The sequence below is a fragment of the Solanum lycopersicum genome, chromosome 1 (genome assembly GCF_036512215.1).
Source record: "Solanum lycopersicum chromosome 1, SLM_r2.1".
Lineage (NCBI taxonomy): Eukaryota > Viridiplantae > Streptophyta > Magnoliopsida > Solanales > Solanaceae > Solanum > Solanum lycopersicum.
The window spans coordinates 41,291,104-41,314,033 of NC_090800.1; the positions used below are offsets into that span (position 1 = coordinate 41,291,104).

Below are 22,930 nucleotides of genomic sequence, written 5' to 3' on the forward strand. Positions count from 1 at the left end.
CCCTTAAAACTTCACCAGAAATCTGACTCTGCCTGGGATTTGCGCAACCTGTGACGGGCCGTCGTGCCTGCGACGGTCCGTCCTGCAGGTTGTCGCAAGAGTCAGAGAGTCAATTTCCACTGAACAATCTATGACGGTCCGTCACGCCTGTGACGGTCCGTCCTGCCATTCCGTCACGAAGTTCAGAGAGTCGATTTTCAGTACCCAATTTCAGATTTTCTAAGTGTTTTGAAACGAGACCCTGCGACGGTCCGTCGTGCCCATGACGGATCGTCGTTTGGTCCGTCGCCTCAGCCTGTTTTTCCAGAATTGAAGTTTGTTGCTCAAAACGACTAAATAGGTCGTTACAAAAATGGTTATAAGCCTTCAAAAAAAAGTCTCTTTCCTATACCAATGTACCACTTCATGTTCAGGTTCTATGCCTTTTTACTGATATGCAAGCACAACATGTTGACATGGTATGCCCCTCAATTGCCATGTTCTACATGTACATGTCTTCTTCCTATATCAACAATATGTCTGTATTGACCATCTAAGATTTCATACCCAATATCACCATTGAATCTAGCTTCACAAAATCTAGCAAGATCTTTGTTCTCTTGAAGTACTAGTCTAGCCATAGGAGAGATATTTGAGATCCAAGTTTCAGCAGATTGCCTCATTGCAATATTTCTGTCCATTATCTTGTGCCTAATCTCCTCTAACATAGTTATGATAGCCTTATGTCTAGCAACTAGTATCTAAGAATTTAAAGTTTCACACGTATTGTTTTCAACAATGTCACACTTAGAATGTTCTTTAAAATATGCTTTGCACCAAGTAATTTTTTCATAATGCAACAAGTCCTCACATATTTTATTACCTAAATTGTTGAGTTTATCCATCTCATCTTCAAATTTCACTTTAAAACTTGACTTAGCACATCTCCAGAACTGTTTCCTTCTTTCTTCATCACTCCATAATTGATGCAAGTTGGACTAGATATGTCTAGCACACCTTCTCTGCTCACTATCTGGTAGCAACTCACATAAAGCTGGTACAAGGCCCTATGTAACCAGTTGTAGAACAAACATTAAAAAGTATTAGCAACACAAGAAAAAAATAAAAAGAACAAGATACAATACAAAAACCATCTAACCTTCTGCATATCTGACATAACAGTCAGTCCATGTCTTGTGTCTAAGTTCGGATCTTCTATCAAGTACTTGAGAAAAAAACTCCAACTATGTTTTGTCTCTGTGTCAACAACAGCCCATGCGAATGGAAACATCTGTTGATTTTCATTTCTACCAACAGCAACCAACAATTCTCCCTTGCAAGAACCCTTCAGAAAACATCCATCAAAATCAATAATTTTTCTGCATCCTTCTAACCAACCCCTCTTCAATGCATCAAAGCAAACATAGAAGTAAACAAACAGAGTTTTTCCTAGATGAGACTCTCTATCTGTCCTCACCCAACAGGAAGTACTAGGATTAGTATGTTTAATCATATCTGCATAATCACACAATCTTGAAAATTCCATCTTCCAATCACCTAAGAACTCCTTGATAATCCTCTTTTTTGCCCTATGACAAACAGTTCTTCCAACATACAACCCAAATTTTTTCTCACCAATTCCTGAATTTCCCATAATCTTATATATGGTTGACATGTAATTTCGTCCTTGAACTTTTCTGCAACAAACTTAGATGTACATAACTTGTTCTTGGTTGATTGAGGACATACATTCACAGGATAATAATTTTTGGCAACAAAATCACCAGAATCTTTATCTATACTAGCAAACAGCAACCATTTGCATTTCTTGTCCTCACATTTAACTCTAACTCTTTTTTTTGTCATTAGGCTTCAATTTTAACCTAGTTTTATATTTACAAGAATAGTCTGCAACAGCTTTTCTAAATTGTTCAGCACTTTCAAATATCATACCAAGCTCAAAAATTGCTACAACACAATCAGGATCAAATCTTACCTTTTTACTTTTTCTTCTTCTTGGTAAATCAACACCCTTCACAAATTCTGAATCCAATTCATCCTATTGTCTTCACTGTCCAATTCTGATCTATCTATATATTTCTCATCACCCCTAGTCTTCCAGTGTATCTAGCAGCCTTATTCCTTCCTATGTCTTCAAAGTCTCTATCAATACCAGCTGTTCCAAGCTTTATTTCCTCAGTTTGAGTAGGTTTTTCTTTTTCGCTTTGTTTCTCCTTTCATTTCTAAGAGATCTTAATTCTTTATCAAACTCAGAGTCATCCACATTAGGAATAGCATCCTCTTGAGAGTCATCACTACTTTATTCATTTGATTCGATTCATTTTACATCTAGATCTGATATATCCCCTGGCTCAACTTCTCACATTAACATTTTCAGATTCAACCTTTCATTTGCAGTCACATTTATATCTTCTAAGTCTTCTTCAATGACAGACCCACAAAGCAAACCCGCTGTGACCACTTCTACATCATCTACCACATGTTTTACATAAAGGTTTAAAAAGTCACCATCTTTTAGGTCTTTGATGAGATTTACTAAAGTGAAATTAGTGTCCACCTCAATAAAGCCATTTTTTGTTGGGTCTTTAACACAGAACCCACCAACAATAATATACCCTAATTGTGTAGTGTAAAAAAGTAACTCGATTATTGAGAAGTGGTCCTTGTCGATATTAACATATTCCACCTTGACTTCCCCTTTAAAAGTAATTTCAGTTTTGTCCTGCATAAACTTACCACCATGATTAAAACGAGTTACAATAATGGCGTCCATAAGATTCCTTGAAATAAGGCCCCAAAATTTTTTTGACACGTTATGAACAATAAAAATAAAAAAACCCTAACTTTATCCAAATATTAACAACAACAACCACATTGATGCTAAAACCCAGTATATATCAATAAAAAACACAGGTTAAACACATATATTAAAAACACACAACCGCTACAACAATAAAATTACATAGAAATTAGGGAATGAACTTACCTCGCACTCGTCAACTCGAAAATCGTGAATGAACTCCAAAATCATCTGCAATCTTCGATGATTCCTTCAACAAAACACTCAAAATCACTTTAAAATCTAATAATTTCAGCTGTAAAAGTCATTAGATGGGAGAGATTCTTAGGTTTTTCTCGTTTAGAAACGGGTTAGAAGTGTTTTGGGGGGAAATTGGTTTTTAGGTTTGATGATTTAATAAGTGGCACTGACGTGTAATTGGGTTGGAGTGTATTGGTCAAAATTTCTATGTGGGGAAGGTTCATCTAACACGCCCAATTACCAAAAATAATTTATTGAAATTTCGCTCCACATCAGCCATGAATATTTAAAACGAAAAAAGGCTTAAAATACCCTCGAAGTATTGAAAATGGTACACAATTACCCCCCTTCCACCTATTGGCCCCCAAATACCCTTCAGATCCACCTTTGGGTTCAAATTTACCCCTTCATTAATGGACCAAAATTAAAAATAATTAAATAATAATTTTTAATTACGTGGCACTCAACCATTGGTTGTAATTTAATTATTTAAAATAATTTTAAACCCATCCATTACCTATCCATTTTAACTAAACCCGCCCCACTTGAATAAGTGGCACTGACGTGTAATATTTCCTCCAAGTAACCCAGATTCCTATTGAATATTTTAACCCCCTATAATTTGATCTTTTTAAATACGGAAAAGGGTTTAAAATACCCTCGAAGTATTGAAAATGGTACACAATTTGGTCCGTTACAATCATTTGTGTTTATGAATATTTTCTTCGTTTTTCATATAGTAGACGAAGCAGTTGGAATGATAATACGAAATGAACATGAGTTCATATACATCACAAAATATGAAAAAATTCCAACACTAAATTCAAGTAACATTAATAAAAACATCCACTTAAAGAATCAAATAGATAAAAGTTACTATTGCAATAGTAGTACAATCTTTACTTGTTAAGTATAGATTTGTATACGATGTACATGACTTCCAAAATAATTAATTCTTATCATCCACAGACCACACTTATTGGTTAAGCTTGTTTTTTCTCCATCAATTATGAAAAATAAGAAACCATTTGGCATTCAATATTTTTTCTTGTATCATAAAATTCTTGTCTTGAATCATAAGTCCAAGAAACAAGTCAGAAATGTTATTAATATTGTAGTTGCGCTAAGTTAAATTTTTGAAATTAGAATAAATTGGCTTAACAAAAAGACTCATTAAGCAACTCCAATCCAATCCAATACGGCAATCAAATAATTTACAGAAGGTGGATGCCTTTGGCAATTTTAGTAAACCACCCGAATGAAACACTTCATCGGCTATCAGCATCTTATATGCATTAAAGAAAAGATCCCAAGTTTTGAATTATGCATGAGCAAAATAGATGATAAGAATCCATAAATGTTGTGTTTCTTTTTTATTTTTAAAATTTGTTAATTTTTTTACATGGAACATCGAGCTTAGATGGAAGTTGGATCTGCCCAATAAAAAGAAAAATTCAAAATAGTACATGCATTGTTATATGCAGGTTCATTAATTACCCTTAGATCAGCCCAAAGCAATCTCGATTGGAAATAAAAAGCCTTCCTTCACTTGTTAATACCCAGTCAAATTGAGCCAAAATTATGAGGGCTTTAGAGCCTGTTTGAATGGGCTTAAAAGTTGGTTAAATTGACTTAAAAATTAGTTTTGATTTGTTAGAGTATTTGACAGTTATTACAGTGACTTATTTTAAGTTAAAAATGACTTATTTTAAGTCAAAAGTTAAAAGCAATGTGAGGAATGCTCTTTTTTTTTTTTAACTTAAACGTTATTTTATGTTGATCAACCATATTTCATTTTTTCCCCTAAATTTTTTTATTATATTATTATTAACATTAATATTATTAATATTAATATTATTATTGTTATTATTATTATTGTTGTTGTTGTTATTATTATTATAATAAAAAAAATTGTGATGATAAAGAAATAGGTGAATGATATGAAATATTATTACTTATGAATGTAAAATATAAATTAATTTTGCTTTAATTTAAGTATAAAAATCTTAAATTAATCAATTTTTTATCATGTTAACAGTTTTAAGTGTATTTTAGACATTTTGATTAAAAAAATGTTTATCAGCACTTATTTATCAAACACATCAACAACTTTTCAACTGAAGCATTTTTATTCAAACACATAACTACTTATTTTTAAAATAAGTTTTTTTTAAGCCCCATCCAAACGGGCTCTTATGGTACAAACTTTTCAAATATGGTATAACTTGAAATGCCACTTCTTAAAGTGTATCAGTACACTGAAGGAGAGAGAGTGATGTATAATATTTGGGAAATACACATGATCTAAAGACTCGTGTCTTCATCTCCATTAGATAAAAGTCCAAATAAACAGTACAATTCACATAACATTTTGTATTCGAATGTCTACGTGTAAGTAGAAACAAGAAAAAGAAGGCTAAAAATAAAGATGCTTCTAAGAAATATCATATCCGTCCATAAGTTAAGATTACCTATAAAAGGAATGACTTCCTATAGCTTCCATCATCCACACATAATATTCATTTTCAACCCATAAACAGCAACATGCGAAAAAGCTATTACAAACTGAAATTCCAAATCAGGCTTAATGCCTTCAGAAAATTTGGTACTACCGAAATACAGAGACTACAGAATGAATAAGGCGATACAATACACATTGCTTACAGCATGGGCATGATCATAGTAACCATACACTTTAGGATGGGCAACGTTAACATCTTGATATATATATACTTCTTCCTTGTATTGGCTGAAGCTCAAATTTGTCCTGGAAGCTGGATCTCAAGGCATAGCTGATCTCTTCTAATAGCTTTGCAAGGAATGCCCAGAAAGAATGTCTATGTAGGTTGAAGATAACTCTTTTGAGTATTCATCAAATTCTTGATATTGGACATTTCAAGTAAACAGAGACTGGTTAACTCGGGCATCCTTTACTATTTCAAGATCCTTTATAAATGTCCTGAGGCAGCCATTTACAATGCGGGGTGCTGACCCATCACAGAATCGTTTTGCAAGGTCAACAGCCTTCAAGAATGGGAGAACAATGTTTTTTATTTGAGTTTCACAGCTCAGTAAGTACTCAATAAACAAAAGTGTCAAGTGATGAGAAGATTTTACAAGGGAAAGTTGATTTAAGGCGGGTTATTACGGTTCACATACTTTCAGTTCGAACTACGTATATTATATGCATTAAAAATGATCCAGATAATAAGGTCATACTATTCTGCCCTTACTGTAAAATTGTGGATCAGCTCACTGATGAAAAGACTTCTTTTAATAACCGAGAGAAGTCTCCGAGGGCCAATGTCGCACAATTCCAAACTAGGTGGATGATAGGCCAGCCGTACTACCCTACCCCACTTAAATATCATGCTTTTATCTGAGCAGGGTTCAAAGCAGTAACATGCACCTAACCTACATATCGCAAACTGCTGTTACCACTAGACCAAAACCCGGAAAGCTTGTCGATAGACTATTGTTGTGTGCAAGGTTTCATGCCATCTCTATAGAGAACTCAAAAATAGAATTTGGAGTCGTCTCAAATCCTAAGTGGAATCATTATGAAACATTCACCTCATTCATAATATATTACAGTTTCAAGCAAGTTCATGCAATATACCGAGAAAAAGAGAGAATTTTAAGTCATCTCAAATAAATGCGAGGCATCATTATGAAACCATTCACATCTTTAACTAAGCCACTGTTCCTGTCTTTTGAGTAACTTTGTTTTTTCTACTTTCACACTAATCAACCTCAATGGAAAAGCTCTTCTAAGTTGATCAATAGAAAATAAAGAAAGGAAGCAAGAAGAAATACTTTGCCTCGCAGGTTTTCATGCATGGAGAATAGGGAGGTTAAGTAGTCCAGTTATTCAAGAGTTGTCCAAATTAGAGAGAGAAAATACCTCATTGACGACTATCTGGTGCCGTGTTCCTAATACTGATATTTCAGACATTGCTAAATGAAGAATTGAAAGCTCCAGGATCCTGCCTGCTGGCTCATTCTGGAAGATAAATTTATGGCATTGATCCCAGACATATTAACAAATTATGTCTTCTAAGATACCAAAGAAAAAATACTAGCTTGAAAGAGGTAATATTGATAATTGGAGGGAACAAAAATTATTGTTAGACCTGTTGTTACTAGAATCTATAACCACAGGAAGGGTAAAAATAAGGCTTAAACGTAACTGTTTTATTTATTAATTATTGTGAATGTATTTCTAGCAGTTATCTAGCAGTTTAGCTGTATAGGAAGTTATTTTGTGATATTGTACTAGGCCGACCAACAGTTTTTTATACAGGATTTTCTCTGGCAGATTTAGAGGTTAAATGTTCCTCGAAATACCTTGGTTGTTAGAAGTATACTCTATTTGTTATTTGTAAAACTTACTCTATTTGTTAGTTGGTGGCAGTAAATAAAAGTTGCAGTGTTATTCCTATTTCTATGTTGTGCTTTGAAGTTTACAGATCTATTGTTAGGAGAGTTTCTCAGTTCCTAACAAGGATATTGCTAAATTCTATTGTTTTGCAAATTTGTTATTTGTAGGGACGTGTGCGTATTGGATACAGATCAAGTCAACTGAAAGATTAAACATTCCTAGCTTTTACAAATTAATGAAGTGAAGATCAATTGACATATATAAATTGCAAATTGTTCTCTCTCACTTGAATTTTAACAAATCATATCCGTTGCTAGAATTAGTACAATTCCTCCTGTCCCCGCACCCAACAATCACGCAACAGCATAAATCATATACGCCTCGAGACTTAAAACAGCTGATACAATAAGAGCAATAACTTATCCAAAAAACACTAAATGACGAAGTGGATTAAATTTATAACATTATCTAAGAGAATCTGTACAGGCAAACGGGTTTGGCTCTTGAACTATACTTAATCTACAGCTCACTTAACATTGAATTCATGCAATACTAAAAAGTCGGTTCTATCCACTAAGTTGACCAAATTGAAAGAAATTTAACATCCTCTTTGGTTTTCACTTCTTTTCTTTCATTGCCTCCTCCCGCTAGATCCTAAAACCACTCTCTCACACTCTGTAAACCTGGGTCAGTGTGTAGATAGTTTGAAAGTGCATAGCAAGATTGTAGAGGAAGGGGAGTCGCACAGCTTCACTTAAGTTTGTAGGGCTAACTTGGCAGAGGGACTAGACAGGCTGGTTACAGAAAACTTTGGAGACTAGGAGTGTGTTTGGTATTAAGGAAAACATTTTCTGGAAATTGTTTTCCAATTTTCTCATGTTTGGTTGGAACAAAAATTTTGGAAAATGTTTTCCAAATCAACTCATTTTCCTTAAAATTAAGGAAAATGACTTCCCTTCAAAAATTAAGGAAAACATTTTCCAAAACTCTCCTCCAATTTTAAATTACATTTTTTGGGGGAAAAACAATAAATTTTATTTAAAAAAAATCAATTTTATTTTATTTTACTCGATTCCTGACCCCCACCAACCCACCACCGGCCAGCCCCCCCCCCCCCTTCCCCATAAAAATAATTTTGCTTTTTAAGAATATTTTTAACTTCAAATTTTCATATTGAAACTCCTACCTCCCTCCCCCCGGCCAGCCCCCACCCACCCCCAACCCCCAAAAGAATTAATTTTGTTTTTTAAAAATAATATAAAGTTCAAATTTTTATTTTTTCACTCCTACCCCTCCCCCACCCCCACCACAATCCCAAATAGAAATTGTTTTTAAAAAATATTTTCGATTTCATAAATTATTTTCTACTGTAGTAAAAATAAAAGATGTCTCATTCATAAATCAAACACTAAAAATCATTTCCGAAAAATATTTTCTACTCACCAACCAAACATGAAAAAATAAGTTCAAAATCTGTTTGTTTTCCATGGAAAATATTTTCCAAAGAAAACTTTTTCTAGGAAAACAAGTGGTTTCTTACTTATTTTCTTGTGTTTGATATGCAAGTAATAAATATTATCCTAGAAATATTTGTATGTATCGAAGACAAAATTATGACGATGGGGGTAGCGCCGGGGGAGTTGGTGGGGTGGAGGTCAGGAGGGTAGGTGGTGGGGGCTGCGATGGAGGGGTTGTGAGGGTGAGGAAATGCGACTTGTTTTCCCTCATATGGAACTCGTTTTACTTATTTTCAAGCAGCTTATTTTTCTAAAGAAAATATTTTCCAAAATTTTCAACCACTGAACACAAGAATATAGGAAAATTTATTTCTCCATACCGAACACACCCTAGATTGACTAAAAAGAGATGAGGGTTTGATATACCCTCAACTTTGTCATTTAGAGCCGATATACGCATCGTTACAAAAGTGGCTAACATATACCCCTACCATTACAAAAGTGGCTCACATACACCGTTACCATTACAAAAGTGGCTCACATATACCCCTACCGTTACAAAAGTGATATAATTAGTTTTAAATTTTTATTTTTTTTAATTTAACCATATATTTGATCTTTCCCACACATACATTATTTTTTACTTCTTTGATTGTTATTATTTGAGTTTCTTATTCTTATTTCATTTTTATTCTTTCACTCTTTATTGAAAAAACAAGAGAAATTTATAAAAAAATGTGTTAATGGGAAAAGAAAAAATATTAAACTACTTTTTTGCTACAATATTGTAATTTAGTTTTTATATCTATATATAAAATAAAAAATTGGGTATCAATAATAAACTTTACAAGAAAATAAGTGAAAAATAAACTTGACCATTAAAATAATAAATTCAAATTAACCATTGGATTAAAAAAGTCAAAAAAAAATAAATAACGTGACAATGACAAATATACGCCTACATGGATTTTCTTTTTAATAAAAAAAAAAATTTCAAATTAATTTTTCCTGTGAGCCATTTGTGTATCAGTTGGGTATATATGTCACTTTTATAACAGGAGGTATATCAGCTCTAAATGACAAAGTTAAGGGGTATATTCAGGCCCTTATCCCTTATTCCTTTTTAAAAGAAGGGCAAGAGCTAACCTTTTCTTTTGATAACTAAAAAAATCCCTAGGCCCATTGGCACATGGTTTGAAACTCGGTGGATAATGAGCCCACCCCTCCACCCTTCTCGCACTTAAATAGCAAGATTTTGTTTGTGGCAGAGTTTGAACACATGGGTGCCCACCAAACCAACATACCACATGTTGCAAGAGCCAATCTATTTTCCCAGTCATTTTTAGTCCATAGTTGCTTTACAAATATAAAATCTCCCAAACTTGAACATTTTCCTAAACCCAAGCTTGTCTACATCTGTACACAGAGGGTGACAAACCACAAGTGAGCTTATTAATCAAGAAACATATATTGTAATTTTCTTCATTAAATTGAAGGCAAGATATAGCATTGTTTCATTTATAGTATGAAAGATTTTTCTCAAAGTGATACTGAGGCTCCCATGGGAACACACAGTACAAGCTTCTGACTGAACTGAATGCTTTGTCATATTTCAAGTGGAAGTAGAGAAACGTGACAATGTGTTTTTATCATCTTCAATCTGAATTTCATTCAAAAAAGTTGGAATTGGTGGCAAGAATGTGGCTGTGTGGGTTTAAGGAAGAAAGAATCCCAAACTTCAAAGTGCCATCACTACGGTGCATATTATAGCTAAGAGTAAGAATGTAAAGACACAAGTAACACATCCAACCTTCCAATTATCGGGTGCAACTTTATTAATTACAAGCACGTGACTATCCCACTTTTCTTCAACTGCCACCAAAAGTTTCCGTGTGAAACTGCAAAGATGCAAGAAATTATCAGGTTATACCAGCATGTTCATAATCTGAAGAAAGTAGAAACTATAAGCTACATAAAGAGAGTCATATGATCAATAAGCTTACCGCAAAATAAGCTTGCTGTACACCAATTTTGGTGGAGCAGAGAGAACTTCAGCTTCTGAGAGAAAGAATAAATCAACGGATTGAATGGAGAAATCAGCTAATAGGAAAATGATAGAGATGAAAACATTCCACATCTTTTAATATGAGACAGAATTTTGCATTCAAACGTTTCGATTAAAACCATTTACCACAAGCGTAGCATAGTGATACTATCACTAAAATGCAACAACAATTTTATGTGAGTGTAGACTCCGGAGTTTGAATGCTCAACCAACCTCTGAGGAGATTGAGGAAGAAAAAAAGTTATTATTCCATCTCAAGGAGGAACTAGACCCCAATAGCATCGTTTGCATTGGGTTTGGGATATAGGTGGAGCCTGGTCCTATTCATCATGTCATTGTACTCAATATATGTGATTATTTATATGAAGAAATATAGCCTGTGTCGAAATATTGTTAATACACAATACTTCCATTGTCTTCAAAAGGTCATTCCCAAAGAGTTCTTTCATTGCAATTATTTCTTTTTGAGAGAAGTATTGAAAACACCCCTAAACTTGACACAAATTATTAGTTTCGTCCCTGTAACTGTTGACAGCTCTAAACGCACCCCTCTACTCAACTATTGGAACTTAAATACACACCTAATCTAGCTACATGAATGGAATACACCCCTACATACTCTCCAAGATTAGGGGTGTTTTCAACACTTCTCTTGCCTTTTCATTAAGAATCTCATGCTTCTACAAGAGTTTGAGATCATTTGCTATGTCATGTGGCAGATTGGGGGGGTGTATAAGTTCAGTTAGTCAAGTAAAGGGGTGTTTTTAAGGCTGTCAATAGACTTGAGAGGAAACTTATAGTTTTCGCCAAGTCTAGGGGTGTTGGAATACTTCTCTCTTTCTTTTTTAAAAACCATATACACGTATGGGGAACATTTACTATAGATGTCATTTTGGAGAAGAACAGTCTTATGTGGCTTCTTGCAAAACAGTTCCTGGAGAAGTATTTGAGAAGCCGTAATTAAGCAATCAGCCATGCTAGGAATTATTAGTGGGGATCAAAAAGTGTTTAGTAGATAAAAAGGACTCTCGAAAGCTTCCCCAAGTAGTAACTAATGCTTTATTAATTGGAAAGAGGTGCATAACATTCCTCTAAAACTTTAGGAATCAAAAGTAAACAAATAAGACAGCTTCAAGAAGTAAGAAGCGACAAAGCCTAAAAAACAAATAGCACAACCAAATCAAATACGTGTTACACCAACTATTGATGTAACTAATAGCTCGAAAGCGTCCTTGGCCCCAGGGAAACCAGTAGTTTTTTCCTCTTTAACATCATTTTTTTGGAGGGAAGATACTGACACCTCAGTTTCAGCTTGGGAAGGACAGCAAAATCAGAGACTACATCCTATTACTATTGTTGATATTTTTTTTTAAATCAAAATAAACCCATAGTATACCTTTTTATCCTATGACTACAAGTCACTTAACTCCACTAGTTTAGAAGATACATAGTTGCATCATAGAACCGACTCTACACATCCAATAGTTATTCAAGATGCCTAAACAGTTTAAAGAAGAACCACATAGTCCGCAATACAAAAAATAATAAAAAATCATCAACATTATTACTTAAAAAAGGAAGCACCAAAAAGATACTTCAGTGTCTAGTGTGAAGTTCCCCACAGAAAAATAGAACAGGAATATTCATCCATGAAATTCAAGTACAGGAAAAATTTCTTAAGCAACCAATGACAGGATACCCATCAACCCCAACTGGGAAAAGTACATTTATGGGTGGAAAGACTGAAGTGATGACTGAAACGAACATACACGTGAAGGCCATTAACTGATTTGTCTCTTAACGAAGGCAGGACTATCAATAACTACCAGAGAGCACAAAAATGGAGTTGGCGAATAATGCCAAAACAAAACATGGCAACAGAGTAAAGATGTTAAGCTTAAGTTAATGGCCTTCTAGTGAAAACTATAGTAAGCAACACGAACCTAACTTTATGCTTGCCTTTGTGTGTTAGAAAGTTTATCCAAGCCATATGTTCATGAAGAATTGAGGATCCAAAGATGCAAGACACATGTAAATACCTATTACAGAATCATTTTCATCAGCCTTGAGAAGTTCATCAGCTTCTTCAACCGTCTCAGTTTTCACAGGGGGGCCTCCAAAACTCATGTGATTGTACTTCATTAACCAATCTTTATCAAATTCATATCCCGGTTCTACGCTCCAAAATCAAATAATTATTAGCTTAAGATTGAAAATCAAACTGCAATTTCTTTAAAATTAGAAAAAGGAGCGAAATAGAACCAGTCATTACCTCTTCTAATGTTCAACTGTTTCTCAAAAAAGCGAACAGGGTCTGAGCCTTCCAAACATGCCGCATATATTGTCATCCTAAGTTAAGAATATGTATGGAACAGAATTATAATACACATTTGGTACATTTAACTTATAAATCAATTTACTTTAGCTATGGATATCACAAACTTGTCAATTCAATTCATAAACATAAGGAATCACCCTAAAGCATTACATTCGTACGGGTAAATCCTTAGTTCTAGTCTTCTCACCACCATAAAGAAAAAATATGTCCATCTACTTGGTAGGTTAAGGAAAAAGAAAAGGTAGTCTTGCAACCCTAATTACAAAATAATGTCAATATATCTGTAAAGAAAGGGTGAAAAGGACATACAGAGCGAGCTCTCGAGCGGCTCTAGGACTACAGAATCTGCCACTCTTGTCAATTTTGGGCTGCACAGAAAAAGTATCAACAGTTTCCTCGAAAGTAAGAGCTGAAGGTCGAAGCAGAGAGAATCTTTCAACGCTGTGGTTGGAAGAAAAGAGCAAAGGAGAACCCCTAGTGCATTTTGATAGAGAATTGAAGATAAACCTCACATGGGGTTTTAAGGTATAGGAAGATAAGAGCACATGTGAAAGAGAAAAGGAGGATGTAGAAGAAGAGCTGAGCACAGAAGCTGCCTCCATTTGCGGAAGTTTAAGTTTAATTCAATTACTCACTCTGCTCTTCAATTGGTTATGGATAATGGTGCATCCATTTACACACTGCACTCTCTCGCTTTGATATGAAGCAGCTGTATGGTGTTTTTCCTTTTTGCCCCTTTTCCCACTTCCACTATGTTACCTTAGGGCTCTCTAAAATCCAACCCAAAAAAATGTTATTGGTTCATCCATTTTACCAATGGCTTATTAGTTTAGTGGTTTTGGTAAAGATTTTGATTCTATGTTATTATCGGATTATAGGTTTGATTTCTTTTTTAATGGTTAATCGATAATTTTATAGTAAATTAAATAATTATATTTATATTATTTTATATATAAAGTCCTTGACTTAGAGTTTAATTTTTTATTTCTAACTGTCTCAAACTCTTGGTTATTTTACCATGTAAAAGTGTTTGTGCAATATGTGAACTCATGTGCATGGTTCATTTGGTTTGTCACATTAATTCTAAGTGATTTTCAATGATTTTTTATGTCAAATTTTAACGGTTAAATCGATAAGCGATAGACCAATAACTGATAAGTCAATGTCTTAATGGTTTTATAATGGTTAGCATATCTGCAAACCGATAGCTAATAAGTCAAATTGATAAACTTCAAAATTGAATCGAACAGACCAATACATAGCCCTACATTAGTGTTAGGCCATAAATTTCTAAATATTTTTGACAAGTCATTTTTTGTTGAAGTTTTTGATGATGTTTCGCCATGCATTTGGTCATAAATTTTCGGAAAATTATTTGACTTCTAAAGAAATATGATTTATATCCATAAGTTCTAAAAATCATTTAAAATACTCATAAGTTTGTATCATTGTCTTAAAAGACTCTATTGGGACTCGCCTCGAGGCTCACCTCATGGCGGAGCTCTAGCAAAATACCCCAAGACTCAATTTCTACCTTTCTAAAGTTTGATTTATGGGATTCATTTATGATCTGTAGGTCCAACTACAAGTCGAAAACATAGTTCGTAAAACTCAAGAAAATTTCAAGTTTCAAGAGTTGTTCTATGATCTAAATTTATGGGATGTAAAAGGGTTTACAATCCATACATTGGACTCCTAAAACACATACTAAAATCCATGTTTTTGAATTTTGATCTAAAAGGTGCTACTTATAAATCTCAATTTTGTTATAGACGAATCCCTAAACTTTTAAGGTATGTTTTGGACTTTTGAATTTATAGGTTGTGAAATGATGCTTACATGTACTCTCTAATGAGCACTTCCAGTAGTTGTGTTACCTCTCGAGATGTTGCTTAAGTCCAACTAACCAATTTCGCGGTCTTAAGAAAATTACAAACCATTGCTAGATAATAGAAGTGGGGCTCTTGCGACATCAAATCATGTTAGTACTCTTTGAATTGTCATTCTATTTCTAGGTACTTGTCACACCGCGAGCTCACACCCTGTACATGAATGGCACTCGAGAACCATTGTTGGTACCAAGTGAACCCTTGGTTTGGCTTACTTACTCAACGAAAGACTCTAAGCATTATTGTTATAACACCTCCAAAATGACTTAGGTGAAACTAGGGCCTAATGTGTGTGTACATGAAGTCTTGAAGTCCTAATATGGTTTAAAATTATGTTTGAGGCAGTGTCTCAAGATTTTGGTGAAGATAGAAGTCAAACGTCAAAGCACGACCAAGACGTTCGACGACCACTCACCTATGTGCCTTATATGCTTTCATGTTCTTATATATGATTAATGAGTTTATAAGGTCCTTATATGGTTGATAATAGTGTTTAGATTCAGCATGTTAAGTTTGGTAAAGTTTGGAGGTCAAACGTCCAAGAACGTTCGGTGACGTTTGAAAGATAGACTTTAGACGTCCTTGTGAGTTTTGATGTGTTTTAGCATGTTGCCTGACATTTTTTATGTTGAAATTGTTTGGAGATGTTCCTAATACCTAGAGGTACATGTTTAGAGGTTTAACTTCTGGGTATGACTCTACCTAGGACCCACAAGGGGCCTAGAAGGAGAACCCCAGCTTGGATCTCAACACTGTCATGCAGTGGCAATCGACTGCCCCAAACGATGGCCAGTCCACCAGACGACGGCCCGTCGATGGGTGGAATCGATGGAGCCATGTAGTTTGCAGGTTGAGCAGCTTCAGAAGCAACCAATGAACCCCATTGACGGGGCGTGGTCTCACCCATGGACCGTCGAATGATAGGGCATCGATGTTGCTGAAAAATCTGGCAGTTTTTTGTTAGGACTTGGGGTTTTAGGGGATATTCACCACAAGTCTTATAAAATTGGAGGACGTTTATTTTAGGTGTTTACAGGTATTTTAAGAGTATATAAGTCATCAAACACTCATTTAAACCCTAAAACCTATATCAAAACTCATTCCCTTCCAAAGTTTCTTCAAAAACCTCCATGAATGCTCAAGTTGAAGATAGAGCTTGAAGATGGATCTTCAATGGAGATTCTTCTTCAATTATCATTGGTTTATTTTAGTAAGGTATGAGAGTTCTTCATTTAAGTCTTGGTATCACCTTAGAGTCAATTTCAAAGATTTCAAAAAGATGAAAAAGTCAAATTTCTACTCTAAGTCTTGGGTTCTTGCATGAAACGTTTTCAAACATTAAGATATGATATTATTAATGTATAACTGATGTTTTCCAATAAAATTCTCCATGATCCCTTGACCTTCTCAAATCTCTCAATTTGACTAAAATATGTGTTATGTAATCATGCTTTGAATTAATGAATTCATGTGTAGATTGTTATGGTCATTTGATTTATGTATAGATTATGATTGTATGATTTATAGGTTGTTTCAATTTTATCAATTGAGTTTTGTATATTCTTAGATCCATTGAATATTAAGCTTATTGAATTGATATTGACTTAATATTTATGAATTCTAGTGTAGTTTTGTAAGGATTGTATTCAATTGATGTATAGGTTGTATTAGATTGATAAATCTATATTGAATTGACCTATATTCATTGAGTATTATGGTTATTGAATTGAATTGATGTTCATGGCCATGGGTAAGGGCCTATTGGTATGGAATTGGATGATTTAGCTTTGGATTAAAGTGGTGAGATTGAATGGGTAGTATGTTGCCCTAACTCTTTTAATATTATGTATAGCTTTTGTATTACAATGATGATTGGTATGATCCACTTATGGTGGAAGTGCTATGTGAATTGATGTGGCCTTGTCGGCGTTACTTTATGTATTATGATGATCATGGCCTTGTCGGCACTACTTGAAGTACTATGATGATTTGTGTAGTTGATTTATGTGAATTATGAGCATATATATCTACATTTGAAGTAATGTGAAAGTATGTGTTCCTTCTATGTTTATTAGGAGATCACTATGACTATGTGTTCATGTGTGTAGTCTTAGAGTTGATGCATGATTGTTCCTACTTGACTATATGAGTCTATGATGGTCATATTGATGATGTTAAAGTAATGTATAGGATGACATAAAGGTTAAAGGGGCAATCCTAAGGGCTTCAAAGGATGACATAAAGTAAAGAATGTTGTGTCTTGTTTTGGTAGACTTGTGTCCCTTACTTGATACATGTATGAATGATATGTTAATATGAGATGTCTTGACTAGGTAAGATTAGTTCACCCTTGTAATGTATGAATGAATGATATGTGAGACCTTAAATGATGTTATAAAGGTCATGTACGTGGAACTTTAAACCTAGTGGTAAGGTTACGAACTTTGAAGTTGAGAGTCGTAATGGTATCCTCCATGTAAAGGATGATGGACTTAGGGTTGATTGGCTGGAACGACATCATATCATTCTTAGAGAAGTCATAATGAGCTATCTATGTCACCATTGTAAGGTAGCCCTAGTAGACCTCTTTGGTAGGGTGAATGTGATTGGGTTATGAACTAGACATGGAACCCATTTGTATGAACCTTTAATGTAAATAACTCTATGAAAACAAAGGCTAGCACTGAGTGAGTATGTTACGGTAAGTAGCTCTACTTGTGAATGAGACTAGAGTACAATGTAGCTCTACTTGAGAATGAGACTAGAGTGCATAAAAGCCCGTCGTATTCCTTAACCATGTGCCTACATGGGATGTGTCCTAGTTCTACCCTTGGCAAGTAGAACACCCTCATCGGAGTAGGTTAGAACTCAAGATTCCACGTTTAGATATCATGGTCTATGTCAGTTATTGCCTATTTTCATCATCATGTGGGATGCCTACTAGCAACAAAGAAGTTCTATGAAGTTTAGGTGGTGGTATGGGACACTATCTAGACATTGCATAATAGGATTTGAAGGTGTTAGTTAGAGTCCCTAGGTCTTGTCCAAGACCATTACTTGAATGTACTTATGTGATGAATGAGTCTTAAATGAACTAATGAATGTAATGAATTAAGTTAAGAAAGCATGTTAAATGAATAAGTACTTATCTAAAGTAGTTAAGGGTTTTCTAGTTAAGGTGTGAAAGGGGCAAAAGAACGGTCACTTCATCTCTTACCTAGATAACTCTTAAGAATAACTCTAGTTAGGGAAGTTGGTTGACTATGTAAACATGATCCAAACTTAGGTAGTCTTAAGGATTACTTAGGTAATCTTGAAGAGGTCAATCATGGACGTTATCTTCTTGATTTACTTGAGTAAGTCTTTTGATAACCTTTGGAAGGAGAATGTCATAGTATATGTCTATTGTTGTATTAAGTGAGGATGATTCTATCTTAGGTATTCTATAGGATCTCTGAAGTGTGTAAGGGATTGTATGGGAAATCGCTTCATAACTCACTCAAGTGAACCTTAGAATCACTTTTGGTAGGAGGATCTCATGTTTATATGTTTGATGTGTTGTAAGTGTGTATATCTCATTATAGGTGGTCTTAAGGATCATTTAGGTGTGCCTAGAGAGGGTGTATGGGCGGTCTCTCTTTGTCTTACTTAAGTGAGTCTTAGGATAGTTTTTAGTGAGAGGATTTCATGCTAGGAAGTGCTCTATGTGAAGTTGATAAGCTTCACTATAACAGTGAAGGAGTTCACTGTGACAGTGGACTTGCTTACTGTGAAGTTGTTCTAAAAATGTGATAAATTGCTTAAATGATTTCTTATGTGTTTCTAAGGTGTTAAATGTTGTTCTTATGATTATAGTATGATGTTTTTATCACAATTCGTTAAAATCATGTTATTTACTAAATGTCCCTTTTTCATGGTTTTTGCATGGCTTCCATACTTAGTGCATCTAATGTGTTAACCCCTTCTTTTCCCTTTTTGACTAAAGTTTAGGGAATTGCAAGTCTTGATATATCATGGAGGATGGATAGGTTTCTAAGGGTTGAAGATGAAGTATTGGTGAGTCCTTCTCGATTCGAGGATAATATCCCCATGTTTCTTTATATCTTTATCTTTATTTTATGTCTTATATGGGCTTAGTCCCAAGCGATGCATACACCAAAGTTTAGATGGTTCAGTGAGATGTTGTAAAGGTTTAATGTTTTAATGAAAGTCTTCCGCTTGCGTATTGATTATAGAAAGAGTTCTTCGTGTGTAAAGAAAGTTTAAATTCTTACTCATTTTAAAATGTTTATTATGCAATGAATGATATGAGTGACTTTGATGAGACTTCTTGAAGTCTTATTTGCCGTGTTACGACACAAGGATGCTCTAACTTCTAGAATGTACTTGCGGGTTGTTACAATTACAATGATCAAATACACTTACTTAATTATTTAGTAAAATAAAACTTAGAATGTTTATAAACATTCAACTTGGCCAAAATAGCAACTTAAGTCTTAACATATGAAATGATAATGTAAAGACAACTGAACTACTAATTGTCTATGAAACCTCTAAAACAAGGATGGATATCGGGACAAGACCCCTGAACATCCTAATAATGAAATGATGAAAGCAAAGTAAAAGGAGGTCTCTGTAATGCAAAAAGGCTCACCAACTGACTCTAAGTGCTCAACTGGATCAACAAGGCATGAATGTTAATCTTGATTACATGTGTCAGCATCATAAGACGATGCAAGCCAACTGACATCAGTACATTGAATATACAAGTATGCAAGTTGAAATGCTAAACACAACATAGGCTTGAAAAGAGTCTGAAAGGAATACTTACCCTGGTTTTACTCAACTCTTGAATAACTTAACTCAATATAAAGCAATAAAACACATGTAATATATATAAAGCTTGTAAAATAGTGAAAAAAAACTTAGTTCGTTAAAGAAAGTGCAATAACAAACTCAACTTTACTCATATAATAAAGCAATATAGTTTCTCTGGGAGATTTTCTAACCGATAACCACCACTATGAGCTTAAGTGGTGATACAACGTCTTGCCCACGCTACTAGAATTGTCCTATACTTTGTCGTCATATAGAATGCCTTAACTAAGTTGATCACTAGTCTATGCTAAAAGTACACTTAAGAATTCATCTAAAAAGTATTATCTTTTACTATCCATGTTGATACATGGTTTAGGGAGACTTGAGTTAATATGAACATATCGGTGCTCATACCAATCCATAATATACTTAAGCTCATGCATTTTTAAAACAAACTTCTTTCTTTGGTTTGAGATAATTACTCAAAACTTAGCTTAAAAATTCTTCTGGAATTAATGTTCCCTTCTTGCTAAAATGTGAAAACATTTTTAACTCATCGGGAATATATAATCCCCATATACTATTTGAAGCAAGGAACTTCAATGTTTACTCTTTAATCTTTACTCAACTTGAACTTCAAGTCTTAAAATAATGTTAAAACGTTTGCGAAAGACTTTTCAAAACTTTTAAAAAAAATCTTCTCTTGACTTGCTTCTTAAATTCTACACTTGACTCCTAACTTTCCTTGAATTGAATAATGGATTCAAAGGTTCATGTTCTCATGTTTATGGATGATTTCATAATGTTTAGATGTACCTTAGAGTGTAGGAATCAACTATAAAACATAAGTACATTGCTAAGAAACTAGTATGAAAAGATGGGGGATAAATGGGAAGAACTAAAGTCCTTGGCGCTCTGAGAGGCGCAGGGTGCTAGCCCTTAAAATTCAGAGAATGACTTGGGGAACTCTGGCTGGCGTGGCTTCCCAACGGTCAAAGTTCAAAAGCCTTCTTTGGGGCTAGAGGGACGCGACGCCCCAAGACCCTCCCTAGGTGTTTGGCAACTTTTCTTTCTCGTTTTTCAACTCTAAAACCTCTAAACTCCAACGTTTCTTTCCCCATTTAGAATCGAATAAACCATCAAAATACATCAGATTCTACTCAAAATCACAATTAAAATCATGAATCAAACTCAATAAACTTCAACAATAAGAACCTACAAGATTTCAATCTAATTATCATCAAGAACTCATAGGATTTACTTTCAAATCTAACATACTTCACTAAATTGAATCATGATTAGCGTGTGGGTGAACTAACCCAATGCTATGTGATCTCGCATACTTCGTATAGATCACCCCTTTACGAAGTCCACAAGCAATTCTTGAACGTTCTTGACAAATCTTGAACTTTCTTCTCTTTTCTCCTCTTTGCTCTTTTCTCCAAGCCCTAGCATGAATTCTAACTTTTCTAAATGGATTGAACTATGACTTTACCCCAATTAAACTCCTAAAAATGAATTAAAATAATTGGGTAAGGAAAAGATCAAAACACCCTTCAAAAATCCGGATTGGACTTCTATTATTTGAATAGCCCAACTCTCAAAGGGCATATCTCACTCATTAAAACTCAGAGTCGCGCAAACTCGGCGAAGTTGGAATGCTTATTCAAAGATCTTTCCTACCATATCTATAATTACACATAACTCATCATGATCTAGGAGTTATGATCGTTTGAAATTGACCAACACACAATTTACTCTAACCTAACAATATTTCCAGATTTTCTTTCTTTCCAAAAACGACTATTTCATAATCATTAACTTTCTTCAGTTATCTCAATTCGCAAGACGTTACAATATCTCTCTTTTGAAACATTCATCCTCGAATGAGATTACTCTTACTAGGCTAAGAGTGTAACATGCAACCATTCATTTAAACACCCAACAAGCAAATGCAAGAACAATATGCCAACTTATAAATAAATACCAAGAAAAGAATTAGTATCTTAATTTGTAATTTCTACGAATTCAAAGAGATGTAGATATATCTTCTTCATATCTTCCTCGTCTTTTCAAGTATATTCCTCAACAAATTTGTTCCTCCAAATGACTTTGAGTGATGCTACCTCTTTTATTCTCAACTTGTGAACTTGGCAATCTAGAATCTGGACCGGAATCTCTTCACAAGATAAACTATCCTTGATCCCAATATCTTCAGTTAGTATGATCAATGAAGGATCGCTCATGCACTTCTTCGACATGGAGATGTGAAACACCGGATGAACCGTTGCTAACTCTTGCGGTAGCTCCAACTCATAAGTTACATTACCTACCCTCTTTGATATCCTATAAGGGTCATTATACCGAGTACTAAGCTTCCCCTTCTTACCAAATCTCATAACACCGTTAATGGGTGAAACTTTCAAGTAGACACAATCATCTACTTCAAACTCTAACTCCTTTCTCCAAACATCAGTGCAGGAATTCTGATGACTCTGCGTCGTTTTCAATCTCTCTTGAATAACTTTCACCTTCTCCATAGCTTGATTAACTAAATTTGGCACTAACAACCCTGCTTCACCAACTTCAAACCATCCAATAGTAGATCTGTATCTTCTCCCATAAGGAGTTTCATAAGGAGTCATTTGGATGCTAGAGTGGTAACTATTAATATAAGTGAACTCGATGAGAGGTAGGTGTTCATCCTAGTTCCCTTTGAAATCGATTACGCACACCCTAAACATATCCTTTAAGGTCTGAATAGTGCGGTCTGCTTGCCGATCAATTTGAGGATGAAATGTGGTACTTAAGTTCACCTTTGAATCTAAACCTTTTAGGTATGACTTTTAAAATTGTGCGGTAAATTGCGCACCTCTATCTGAAATGATGTATATTGGAACCCCATGAAGTCTTACCACCTATTGAAGATACAACTTAGCATA

At 34.5% G+C, this 22,930-nt stretch overlaps 3 protein-coding genes across 4 annotated transcripts; all 3 read right to left on the bottom strand.

The window, feature by feature from the left end:
* Positions 1–467: 467 nt before the first annotated feature.
* LOC138341974 (uncharacterized) lies at positions 468–1,633 on the bottom strand. The gene is made up of 3 exons (XM_069294160.1): positions 1,139–1,633; positions 911–1,033; positions 468–740 (listed from the first exon to the last, which is right to left on the bottom strand). The coding sequence occupies exons 1-3, from the start codon at positions 1,631–1,633 to the stop codon at positions 468–470; spliced, it is 891 nt and encodes a 296-aa protein (XP_069150261.1).
* Positions 1,634–5,452: 3,819 nt separating this feature from the next.
* On the bottom strand, positions 5,453–14,076 carry LOC101254024 (uncharacterized). Of its 2 annotated transcripts, XM_004228901.5 has the most exons (7): positions 13,591–14,076; positions 13,216–13,292; positions 12,983–13,117; positions 10,882–10,936; positions 10,689–10,776; positions 6,945–7,043; positions 5,453–6,064 (listed from the first exon to the last, which is right to left on the bottom strand). In XM_004228901.5, the coding sequence occupies exons 1-7, from the start codon at positions 13,881–13,883 to the stop codon at positions 5,936–5,938; spliced, it is 876 nt and encodes a 291-aa protein (XP_004228949.1). In that variant the 5' UTR covers positions 13,884–14,076; the 3' UTR covers positions 5,453–5,935. The 2 variants fall into 2 exon arrangements, with proteins under 2 accessions (XP_004228949.1, XP_010318135.1); XM_010319833.4 differs by lacking the exon at positions 6,945–7,043 and having other exon boundaries at positions 13,591–14,065.
* A 7,984-nt stretch (positions 14,077–22,060) lies between these two features.
* LOC138341979 (uncharacterized) lies at positions 22,061–22,633 on the bottom strand. Its single transcript, XM_069294165.1, has one exon. It carries the CDS (start codon positions 22,631–22,633, stop codon positions 22,061–22,063), a length of 573 nt encoding a protein of 190 aa, XP_069150266.1.
* Between the last annotated feature and the right edge of the window lie 297 nt (positions 22,634–22,930).

What these genes read in the sequence shown, in the direction of transcription:
- LOC138341974 (XM_069294160.1), bottom strand. Translation starts at nt 1,633, where the DNA reads ATGGGAAATTCAGGAATTGGTGAGAAAAAATTTGGGTTGTATGTTGGA. An exon ending in TTATGTCAGATATGCAGAAG is followed by an intron (nt 1,034 to 1,138) that starts GTTAGATGGTTT and finishes GCCTTGTACCAG; the next exon opens with CTTTATGTGAGTTGCTACCA. An exon ending in CTGGAGATGTGCTAAGTCAA is followed by an intron (nt 741 to 910) that starts GTTTTAAAGTGA and finishes TTAAATTCTTAG; the next exon opens with ATACTAGTTGCTAGACATAA.
- LOC101254024 (XM_004228901.5), bottom strand. Translation starts at nt 13,883, where the DNA reads ATGGAGGCAGCTTCTGTGCTCAGCTCTTCTTCTACATCCTCCTTTTCT. An exon ending in ACAGTTGAACATTAGAAGAG is followed by an intron (nt 13,118 to 13,215) that starts GTAATGACTGGT and finishes TTTGGAGCGTAG; the next exon opens with AACCGGGATATGAATTTGAT. An exon ending in TGAAAATGATTCTGTAATAG is followed by an intron (nt 10,937 to 12,982) that starts GTATTTACATGT and finishes TCTTTCTCTCAG; the next exon opens with AAGCTGAAGTTCTCTCTGCT.
- LOC138341979 (XM_069294165.1), bottom strand. Translation starts at nt 22,633, where the DNA reads ATGACTCCTTATGAAACTCCTTATGGGAGAAGATACAGATCTACTATT.